This window comes from Lissotriton helveticus, chromosome 2_1, assembly GCF_964261635.1.
Source record: "Lissotriton helveticus chromosome 2_1, aLisHel1.1, whole genome shotgun sequence".
NCBI lineage: Eukaryota > Metazoa > Chordata > Amphibia > Caudata > Salamandridae > Lissotriton > Lissotriton helveticus.
This window is the reverse complement of record NC_136059.1, coordinates 157,149,968-157,162,185: the sequence shown is the minus strand read 5'-3', so window position 1 is coordinate 157,162,185 and position 12,218 is coordinate 157,149,968. Positions and strand designations below refer to the sequence as shown.

The 12,218-nt window shown below is 46.8% G+C and overlaps 1 protein-coding gene across 7 annotated transcripts in view; it reads left to right on the top strand.

Moving 5' to 3' along the window:
- Positions 1 to 11,397, top strand: part of UNC13B (unc-13 homolog B) — a 3,555,093-nt gene extending 3,543,696 nt beyond the window's left edge. For all 7 annotated transcript variants that reach the window (XM_078674667.1, XM_078674666.1, XM_078674664.1 and 4 more), the window contains one exon: positions 10,682 to 11,397. In XM_078674667.1, the coding sequence (XP_078530793.1) occupies positions 10,682 to 10,967 (286 nt within the window). In that variant the 3' untranslated portion in view covers positions 10,968 to 11,397. The remainder of the gene's footprint in view (positions 1 to 10,681) is intronic.
- Positions 11,398 to 12,218: the final 821 nt, after the last annotated feature.

Sequence of the window (12,218 nt, the reverse complement as noted above, 5' to 3'; positions counted from 1 at the left end):
TCGTGTTTATGCACACTGATCTGCTTTGAATGGTGCCCCCCCCCCCCCTCATTTCTATTAGGAGTACTCTCTCTTTGCAGATAGTGAAAGGTAGTTAACGCAGGTCTTTGCCCCCATTGTAATCCGTCGTGCCTGCTTCTCTCTCCATTTGATTGATTGTTATCCAAGTATTTACTGTTTTAGAATTAGTTCTCTTTGGTTCATTCTCTATTTACAAACAAACACAGAGTCGCAATACTCTGTTTAGTCTTTGCAGATAACGAAAAATCGTGTAAAAAAAAAAGAAAAGGAATCGAGCAAAATCAGTAGGCCACTAATGGGATCTCTTTTTGACCTCGCTAAAATAGAAACATTAGGAACAACCCCTCATGACAAATACAAAACTAGTGAGATGAACTGAACTCCACACAATGATGGCTGCAAAACAGCTCGGCTCCGCCACCCACCCCGCCCAAAATAACGATAAAGAACGGCTGCCATGATTGGTTGCGGAATGACCACGACGGAGCTACGAAATGGTGCTGCTCTCATGCTAACCCCAGCTTCAGTCTGAAACATCCAGAAACACTGTAGACTACCAATTCGATCAGTTCCGGTAGCGCCCCAATGTAACCCGGTAGAGAAGAACTAGCTCTCCCCTCTTTGACTGATGGTTCTTGTTGCCTGTCCCTTCTGTTGTCATTTAACAGAACTATTTAGCCTGCTGAAAGGGGTTGTGTTCCGACCGCTGGTTGGTGGAGACATTTTGACTATATTCTGTACCTGCGTTGTCGCGTAATGCGTCATATGACGCGCCGCGTTAGCGCATCCGGAAGTCATCCGGGGCGCGCAGCGCGTAACGTAAGCATAACAAGTCATGTGACTTGTTAATAAAACTTTTCATTGGTTCATTTTACTTTTCTTATTGTAATGATGAAAGGCTTGGTCATATGACCTAAAAATTACGCTTTTCATTACTTCCGAACATTATTTTTTCTTAAATATATGTTATAATGTTCCAGGCTAATGTACTTTCCCGGAAATTTTACAACTGTCCTGCAAGTAAAATATATTCTTTTTTCGAGAAAAAGAGCGTTTCTTCGTCCCATGACGGAGCCGTTGAGCAAAAGAGGGTCGACCTGCTGTCTTAGTCGCCGATACGCCTGAATATGAGATTCTTATCGATCACTTTATGTTGCAGGAATAGAAAACACAACAGCCCTTGACCATTTATCTTTACTGCGTTCCTTCGTATTATACCTTTTACCCTTCATGTAATTGGTCTGCTTTATTTCACTTGCCTTTTAATGATTCTAAAACAGTCACTATTATTAAAAACTTTACCAATGTATATACTACTACCATGTTTTCTTTTAAAAACCTTTATTGTGAAAATTTCATTATACAAATACGAGCCTATAACCACGTGGGCCTGCCACAGAGCAAACTGTAATCGTATATGATGAATAGACATTTACACTGTAGAGGAACGTAACGGGCGGGCCATTAGGTTGCAAGAACTAAGGTGTCTAACAGTTACGGAATCGGTGGACGTACATTTTATAATTAAAATACGACAGGGCCAGTTACAATAAAATTATCTAGATATACATTTGCGGGCAAGTACCATGGGTGACGTTAATTCGAACTTTCAACAGTACAGTAATCAATAACACATCAGAACTTAATATCAATAGGGATGTCGAAATATTCAATCAATTCTCGTCCCCGCCCGCCATGTGCTTCAAAACTACATACGTATCTCGTGATTTCAAGGTTCTGCAACCAGTACACAACAAGGAGTTACGAGTCCCATTTATTCCGGCGCCATTTTGGGCGAGGACGGGCAGGTCCAGGATATAGTCAAAATGTCTCTACCAACCATCGACTATGATGATGTTCATATGCTGTATTTATTAGAGTAACACTCATCTGTCCACATGAAATTAATTTGCCACAATCTAAACATGTCATTTTAATCTTTCCAAAGTTCTTCTAAATATTTGGGACCGTTTCCCTTGCCTCTGAAGCTCTCAGTGCCACTTCTTTGATGAATGTACTAGCAGGTCAGGGGTTCTCCTCCAAATCTCTCTTTTATGCAGCACTATAATTAATTGGTGCCACCTCTCCATATGACGATGCATGGTATAGTTACCACAACTATATTTTTTTTCGGTTCCTCTGGAGAGTTCATCGTGGCAGATGAAGCGTGTAACGTACCGGGCATTTACCTTTTTTTGCATGTACAGGAAAGGAAAAAAAAATCGAGCGTCCGAGTTCTAAGGTGTCACAGGCCCATTTTGGTGGACCAGGCCCAAATCCAAAGAACAGCCATCTCACAGGCTAATGGGGCGACCCACGCCGAGTTTCAGCATTGTAGGATGACCACACAAGTACAGCAACTTGCTAGACATCACCTCGGTGCCATCCGGATCTCGGCGCCCCACTGCAGATGAAGTGCCTCTCAACTATGAAACCACCACGGTGACATCCGGATCTTGGCGCGTTGTGCTGCCTTCGGCCTATTCGCACATCGGTCCGCTACTGACGCCATCTCACAGGCTAATGGGGCGACCCACGCCGAGTTTCAGCATTGTAGGATGACCACACCAGTACAGCAACTTGCTAGACATCACCTCGGTGCCATCCGGATCTCGGCGCCCCACTGCAGATGAAGTGCCTCTCAACTATGAAACCACCACGGTGACATCCGGATCTTGCCGCGTTGTGCTGCCTTCGGCCTATTCGCACATCGGTCCGCTACTGACGCCATCTCACAGGCTAATGGGGCGACCCACGCCGAGTTTCAGCATTGTAGGATGACCACACCAACTTGCTAGACATCACCTCAGTGCCATCCGAATCTTGGCATCTCAACGCCTAGTGGTATCTTCCATACAAAAAATATTGTTACACTGCCTTTGGCCCCATTCGCACATCAGTCCGCAACTTAGACATCACCTCGGTGCCATCCGGATCTTGGCATCTCAGCGCCTTGTGGTGTCAGTCAGAAAATATTGTTGCGCTGCCTTTGGCCCCATTCGCACCTCGGTCCGCTACTGACGCCATCTCACAGGCCAACGGGGCGCCCCACGCCGACTTTCAACATTGTAGGATGGCCACAGAAGTGCGACAACTTACTAGACACCACCTCGGTGCCATCCGGATCTTGGCGCGTTGTGCTGCCTTCGGCCTATTCGCACATCGGTCCGCTACTGACGCAAACTCACAGGCCAACGGGGCGCCCCACGCCGACTTTCAGCATTGTAGGATGGCCACACCAGTGCTGCAACTTGCTGGACACCACCTCGGTGCCATCCGGATCTTGGCGCGTTGTATTGCCTTCGGCCTATTCGCACATCGGTCCGCTACTGACGCCGCCTCACGTGCCAACGTATTTTCTCCGCATTTTATACCCTATGCCGCATAACAGGTCATGTGACTTGTTTATAAAACTTTTCATTGGTTCATTTTACTTTTGGTTTCCGAATGATGGAAGGCTTGATCATATGACCTAAAAACAACACTTTTCATTGGATGAAAACTTTTTTTTTCCCCCAAACGATGAAAGCCCCACCTTGTTTCTGGATGTTTCAGACTAAACTGGCGTCAGCATGAGAGCACCACCATCTCGTAGCTCCGTCGTGGTCATTCCGCGAGCAATCATGGCAGCCGCTCCCCACCAGAAGCCTGCAGGAGTCGGGGCCCCCAAAACTTTTGATGAATTCTCAAGGCGGAGGGGACGCTTTCGAGAATGGGGTCCAAGACCTAGCAGACAAGCGTCCGATTTCCAAGGTGTCCCAGGGCCATTTCAGTGGACCACGCCCAAAAAGGAAAGAGCCTGCCGCCATTTTGAGAGTCCTGTGGCAGCCGCCTATCGCTGCACCGCAAGAGTGGGCGCAACTCAGCTGAATGGCGGATTTTGACACAGTGGACCAAAAGCGGACGGAATGGCAACTGAAACGGTAAAGGGGCGCCCCACTAAAACAGATGAGACTCCACCTGGAGAGGCCCGTTCACGCCGCCTCCCCCGGGGCGCTCCACGCCGTTATTCGGAGCAGCATTGTAGGATACCAAAACCAGTGCGGCAACTTACTGGACATCACCTTGGTGCCATCGTTCTGCTGCCTTGGAACTATTCGCACAACAGTTTGCTACTGATGACCCACCCCCCGCGACGCCCCACGCCGTTATTTGCTGGGTGGCAACTTACTAGACATCACTTTCGTGTCATCTAGATTTCGGCGCGTTCTGCTGCCTTGGAACTATTCGCACAACAGTTTGCTACTGATGACCCACCCCCCGCGACGCCCCACGCCGGAAATCTGGACGTTGTGCTGCGTTGGGACTATTCGCACAGCCGACCGCTACTTCGTTGTTTTTCCCTAAAAATGTTTATATGTTATTACTATTTTTGTTTTCTTGTATATATTTATAAATTATTAAAGTTTTATAATCTTACTACTTTGTCGGAGTGCTATATATTTTTAATGTGACACATAATTGTAAAAACTTTGATGTACAAAGAGTCATCCCTGGAATCTTCCGCTTCACGCTCGGTCCCCTCCCCAATCACAATACAGGATGGTTTTCAGATAATAGCAACGCTTCTGCTGTGACGGATCTCATCGAGTGTGGGCCTTGATCTACTATAACTCCTTTGAAGAGGGGTGATTCTTTACAGCTGTGGCCATAAACTACATCTGCAGGGCTAGCTGATAGCCTAGGACCGGCCTGGACAATCGGACACAGAGGAAAAGGAGTGTCAGAGGGTGCGGTAGTGAATAGGGCGAAAGGGAGGTGTCGGGCGGGCACAGGGTGTGATTCTCAGGGAAGAGCAGCGCAGATGGGGGGAGGTTTATTACCCATGCATAAGACAGAGAGCGGGGGTGACCACTGCCTGGGTGAGATGCTTGCGAGGGTGGGGAGCCATGCTAAGGATCGACAGCGTGCACAGAGTGGGTCTGGTCAAGGCATCTAAAATGGCTGCCGTGCACGACAAAAGTGTGGCATTTGAAAAAAGACAAGATGGCGCACACAATGTTTTTCAACAATTCCTGATTTCCTTCGAATCGAACGTTAACAGACGTTGGGGCATATTACCAAAGTTAAGCGATATTTATCCCTAACGATGCATTGCAAAGATTTTTTTACCGTCAGAAATTATCGCAGATAAACCTTGCTATTATCAAGGTTTATCGCAAATACGATAAAAAACGAGCGCAATGCATTAATATCGCTGAAAACTCCGCGATATTCATGCATTACCGAGCTAATGCTCTTAGCCATGTTATCCACCTCCCATTGGATAACATGGCTAAGAACTGCTCAGGGCAGCTGTTACTTTTTGGAGATATTCGCGCTTATCTCGAATATTTCCAAAAGTTGATAATAGGAGATAGCGATGTGAGCGACTGTTTCCAGTCGCTAACATCTTGGCATGCCCACTTTGCATGTCATTAGTGATAAATATCACTCACATGCAAAGTGGGACCCAAGATGGTCGCTATCTCCTACTAGCCGTCGCTAACTGGTGTTAGCAACAGCTAGGTAATACAGATATAATTTTATCTCCGCGAAGCGGAGCGCTGTTACAGATATATATCTTGTTTTTGAACGTTAATTTCTCAAAATGCACTGAAGCACATATATTGAGACATAGCAAAGGCACATCGGGCTACCAGTCCCTAATATTTTACCAAGTTTCGTGCAAATCCATTCAGCCGTTCGATTATTATTATTATTTTTTTTTTTTGCCCCGCGGGGCCCTTTTAAAACCTCCACATCAAACCTAGGGGGTCAGCGAGGATCTACTATGCCCCCTTATGGTCATTTGCCCCTTCGCTTTGGCCTCCTCTTGTCTCTCGATCCTACCGAGAGACAAGATGGCGGCCGCTACGTACTGTTTGGAATGTTTACAGACACCGGAGAGCCAATCAGCTTCGCTTCGCAAAGCTCCGTAACGCGAAAAGTACGCGAAGCGGTGCGCTGTTACAGATATATATCTTTTTTTGAACGTTAATTTCTCAAAATCCACTGAAGCACATATATTGAGACCTAGCAAAGGCACATCGGGCTACCAGTCCCTACAATTTTGCCAAGTTTCGTGCAAATCCATTCAGCCGTTCGATTATTATTATTATTTTTTTTTTTTGCCCCGCGGGGCCCTTTTAAAACCTCTACATCAAACCTAGGGGGTCAGCGAGGATCTACTATGCCCCCTTATAGTTATTTCCCCCTTTGTTTTGACCTCCTCTTGTCTCTCGATCCTACCGAGAGACAAGATGGCGGCCGCTACGGACTGTTTGGAATGTTGACAGACGCCGGAGAACCAATCAGCTTCGCTTCACAAAGCTCCGTTGCGCGAAAAGTCCGCGAACCAGAGCGCTGCCCGGTCCGCTGTTACAGATATATATCTTTTTTTAAACGTTAATTTCTCAAAATCCACTGGAGCACATATATTGAGACCTACAAAAGGCACATCGGGCTACCAGTCCCTACAATTTTGCCAAGTTTCGTGCAAATCCATTCAGCCGTTCGGGCTAAAAGTGAGGCCAACCGCCCTATGGAAAACTCAATGTTAAAAACACGTTTTGGGACCCCCCTTTTTTCTCGGCCCCCACTGGACGAACCCCCCCCCAAATTTTCAAGGGCTGCTCAGAAACAAAATGTGCCATTTTCCTGAAAATTTCAGCCAATTCCGTCCACAAACGCCAAAGTTATTAGACATAGAATTTTCAAAAAACCCATAGAGAAAAAATCCTAACTATATATACCTACTGGCGACCGCCAGTAGGTAATATATATATATATATATATATATATATATATATATATATATATATATTTATTTATTTATTTGTATATATATTGTGTTTTTCATACATTGTCTACACACTATGTGTGTAATTTTGGATATTATGTACTGTGTACACTGTATTTGTATGTATCTACTGTCATTGGTCTGTCCGGGTGCCTCGAAGGCACGGAAAAAAGGGCGGAACTGATGTCATCACGCCGACGTAGGCCTAATAAGGAGTCAGTGACGTCAGTCAGAGTCGTGCGCGATGTCGTGCTCCTATGACGTCGTCCACGCCGGCGTGCTACAAAAGAATTTTCCGAACGTTGCTGACGCAGGGGGACATTCACAAGGTGAGGAATCCACCGGCAGATACTGTATCCACCAGAAAAAGAGTTACCGAAGGTAAGTAACTTGTTCTTCCCTGCCATAAGCGTGGATCCGGATCGAGCTCTCCTCAGTTACTTATTGGCTGAATTCTTTCTATGTTATGTCAACAACCAGTGAGCCTATTGCTATTTTTTCAAGATGTCCCTTAATAAACCCACTGGGTTCAAGCCTTTTGGATCCTGTCATCGACGGATGTCGTTGACGACCCTCCACTTGGTTTGTATCTTGTGGGGAGAGGGACTACTACTCCACGTTGAGTGCAGAGTATTGGACCATGAACCCCAAGGCCAGCTGCCAGTCGGCCATGAAGCTCTTGGCCGCTTGCCATGTGACCTTTGCTCCGCTGCAGGTCCTATTTGCATTAGAGTTCTTGGGACCACTCTTGGACTCACTCACATTGGTCCTCATCACACTCCTCAACTTCTTCAGGTAAGTCCTGTAGGAGAGTAGGGTCTGCAATCCTATGATCACCCAGATTTTTGCTTCACTGGTTTACGACTTTCCCTGGCTGTGGGCCTGCTAATCAGACACACAGCCTAGCTGTTCTCTCTATTCCAAATTGTACCCAGGTACTGAATTGGCACTGGGCCCTCTCCAAGTCCCTGTACCCAGGGCAGAGGTGCACCCAGAGGTCTCCCAGGGGCTGCAGCATGTATTATGCCACCCCTGGGCTGACTAACTAAACAGACACAACTGGCTGCTTGACAGCTGGGGCAAGGTGGTGTAATCACCCTTTGCTTTAGATATAGTATACCTATATCTAAACCTAAAATGGGCACACAGATCTCCTATCAGTCACTCCTATGGCAGGCCTTAACAATCCTGAAGGCAGAGTGCTTGGAATCGTGTGAGATGGTGCTCTGGCATGAGCTGAGCCTGTCTGCGGCTTTCGGGATCTATCCCTTAGCCGTTTCCATGATAGCGTCAGACCATATACTCTTAAGTGCCTTATAATCCTCGCGGTTATGGTAACTTTGGTCTGACAATATCTAAACATGTCGTGTAAGGTGTCATGCGCTTTGGAATACTACCCCCTCGCCAGTTCTGGTGACGGGGGTAGCATTCCACCCCTCTAGAGGGAGAAGACATGTTGGTAGCCTGTAACCCCGGTTAAAGTTGGACATAGCCTCAGCTCCACTAAATGGATGCTGCCACCGAGACACAAGTCTGACCTCCTGCTGCTGGGAGTCCTTCCAGCGAGTAGTGCTTGGACAAAGGGTTTCTTGTCAGGGGCGGTGCCAGCACCATCCCAGACAGGGTTTTGTGTATCCCAGGTAGGCAGGGCTATAGAGGAAGGTGACTGCAAGTGGCACCCCGGTGCTCACTGTGCATATGCCGGCTCAAACCAGTTCCTGGGGCACACCAGCCCCTGAGCTGGGGAGAGACCGGACAAAGGAGAGGGGTGTAACCACCCCCCTCCTAGTCCCACCCATAGGGCAGGACTTAGTCGCGTGCCAGCCCCTTTTCTCAGGATAAAGGTAGGAGCAGGCCCCCTACAAATTAGATCATCTTTGAATCCTGAAACTACTTTCTACGAAAGGAACTCAAGACTTCTTCCTAAGATTTCTCCCTTGTGACTAAGGAGTAGTCACCCTGCAGCAGCAGGCACCAACCAAGCATCGCGGTTTGCTGTAAGTCTCTCCTCCGGATCAAGACTGCCCAGCTCGACGAGAACCGGCTTCCCTGGCACCTCCGACCTCTACCTGCATCATCAGCCCAGCTGAGATTCGTGGGTGTGACGAGACCTCGAGGGACCAGCCATCTTCAAGACTGCACGACTCTTGCCCAGCACGACCACCGAGGGATCCTTGAGTGAGTGCTTTGGGGTGTGAGAAGCCCCAACCCTGAGCAGCTCCAGCACCGAAGTCCAACCCTCCAGCCTCCACGAGATCTGCGTGGGGCCCTTCTGCTCTTTGCTGCTCACCACGTTGTCCAGGACACTTGCCCGTTGGCTAGTTGCCCTTCTGACGACGAACCACGACGACAACACCGCTGGTCTGGTTGCTCCAGGCTGGCCCTTGCTCCCCTCCAACAGAGGAGCACCCCGGACCCTCCTGGTCCACTCCAGATGCCATTTTGAGTCCACCGCGTGGGCTTGCATTTGCCAAGAGTTGTTGCCCCAATCCTGGGTCCAGCGACGTCGACAGCAGATACCACCGTGGGACAGCTCGCACCTCCATCCTGGTCGCCGACAACGCCTCCTGGTCCGAGAGACTGCAGAGTCCAGCGTCGCCCACTCACCTGGTCGAGGTGACTTCGCCCGGTGCCATCCTGGTGCCCACCTAATCACTGGCTAGTGATTCAGGACTTGGTCCCCTCTGCTTACAGGTCTCCATCTTCATCGATCCAGGCTTGGATCACATCGAACATCTTCACTGGTCGCCTGCCAGCAACTTCTTCTTTCAGGCTCCATAGACTGCAACGAGGATTCCCGACGTCTTTTGAACCCTATGCAGCCGCAGCCCCTGGGCTAGGTAACCTAAGCATTTCGGTGCTCCAGCATAGCTTAACTATCTAAGTGTCCAGATCTTTTTTCGTTTCAGCTCTACCTAGTCGGATTCGTCCGATAACACTAACTTTGCATTTACTAGCCTCCATAGACTTTGTTCCGCATCCCGCGTGAGAGTGCACACTCTGCACCCGATCTCCCTAGGCCTCCTGCTCGTAATCTAAAGGTTCAGTAGTCTAGTCCTAGCGATCCCAAAGCCTCTGAGAATAGTTACTTACCTGCTAGTAATTCGCATTCCACTTTTGTAGTATATGGTTTTTCGTGCCCCTCGGACATTTGTGTAAATTGTGCGACTTTCAGTATTTCTTCAAGAGTTTTGTATTGTGCTTAGCTCCCTGACTCATAAAGAGTTCAGGGTAGTACTGTTATAAATAAATATACTTTTATTTTCATAACAACTTGTGTGGTGTCCTTTCACTTGGTGTTCACAGGGTAAATGTGGTGGTAAACAGCTGGCTTAACACGCCCTCTAGAGTTTAGCCTAAAGACTGCTCTTGTCCATGCTACTAGGATAGCTGGTCTATCAGGTTGACTTACAACCAATCATCAATAAGGGTCGTTTGGAATGATACATAGTGATCACTAGATTAGTGAGCACTGCATATCAGGCCAACTTCTCACAAGTCCCATAACTAGAACTTTAAGATGCCGTAGCAATCTTTAACTTCCCCCGGTCGCTGCCATTCTCCAGTTGGTTACCAGTGTCTCTGGGGCGTAAAGTATGGCTTCGGTCTGGTGTTCAGATTGTTTGATAGGGATTACTTAGTAATCCCTTTTCAGGTGGTGGTAGGGGAAGTGAGACTTAAAATCCACTGCTATGCCAGGATCATTGTTCCTGCCCTCTGCTGGTCTTCCAGTGCTCTGCAGGCACATGCTTCAAGTGAGGTAGGGATTGATTGTGCAGAAGAATTGTAAAGTGACCCATATCTATGTAATGTGTCTCTTTTTCAGTAAATGAGTTATCGTGGTTTCACTTCTCTCATGACTGTCTGCTCTAATTTCAGCATCCTGGGCAATGAAGACGGGCCAGATTGCTATGAGCTGCAGGTCTGCGTGAAGGACTACTGCTTCGCCCGCGAGGATCGGGTGCTTGGCATCGCAGTGATGCAGCTGAGAGATATAGCAGATAAAGGAAGCTGTGCCTGCTGGTGCCCGCTGGGGCGGAGGATTCACATGGACGAGACGGGGCTCACGGTCCTCCGGATCCTCTCCCAGAGGACCAACGATGAGGTGGCCAGGGAGTTTGTCAAACTGAAGTCAGAGGTCCGCTCCACCGAAGAAGGGACCTGATGGCTCTCTATTTATTCCTCCTTACTCCTGCCCAGTTCCCTCTCCAATAATTTATGCCTTGTGCCAATATGTGCAACTGTTCAACATTTATTTTCTATGAGTAATTATGAACGATTCAATTTTTTTCTTTGCTCGAGTTCAATTGGAGCACGTTTTTGTACAGCAAATGGCCAATCTATATGTGAATTATTTATTTTTAGCAACAACTGCATTATAGCTATATCAGAATATTAACTGTAAACTTTTTATTTGATATGTAAAAGACCTTGCTCTGATTTCTGTACATAAATAATTTTTATAACCTAGCCTAATCTTTGTACTTGGGGTTTGCAGCTCTTTAGTGTGGTTGGAATGAAGCACTGTGATTTAATCCTTTAGAAGCTGACAGCTGTTGAAGAAAAATGAGAATAAAATAAAAACACCTATTGTATTGTTGAGGAATTTGTAAGTTGTTTTGGGATTCTTGCAGTTTATGCCCTCGATTTTAGGCTGACTAGCTTATATATAGTAAGTACAGTCAAAACATAAATTCCCAAAAGGTACCTAGTAAGATCCCTGATGTGATTTTAGTGATGGCCTTTATACAGAGAAGATTTAGTGTAGTATTATCAATTTTTGAAGCCATAATACCTGTTTTCAAGCCTAGTATGCGAACAAGATTAAACCTCACAGGCGCTCTTACTATATATATATATATATCTCCCTAACAGAAAATGTGTGAGAAATGTAACTCAGACTATTATGCCAGACCAAGAGCTATGTGCATAACCAACTTAAATGGACATCAGTCTCCTGCTCAACAGTCTACACACTACTTACTGGGTAACATGGCTTGTACCATAATAGGTCTTTTAAGTCTTCACCTAAGAACTTATCGTAAAGCACTTGCACCCACAATATTTTCAAAATACTAGAAAAGAAAATTAGGTGTACAGTCCTTTTTTAAAGACCCTATCCTCATCGATCCAAAATATTCTGCTGCTGGCCCGGCAGTGACCATGTGTATTCACTTTTAATTTCATAAGCTGTCTCCACATGTAGGGTTAGCTCGTCCTTTGCTGCTCATCCCTACATGCAGACACCTGAACCCTAACTTGTCAGAGCCGATTGTTGTTTATAGGGAGTGTTGAGAGATTAGGTCTATAAAGCAGGTTATGTTGTCTGTTGGCTCATGGACAGGTACTCCGAAAAGGGTCTCAACTATTGTTTCATTGTTAGATTATTGTTTTTGTCTTGTAAACTTTGTACTTT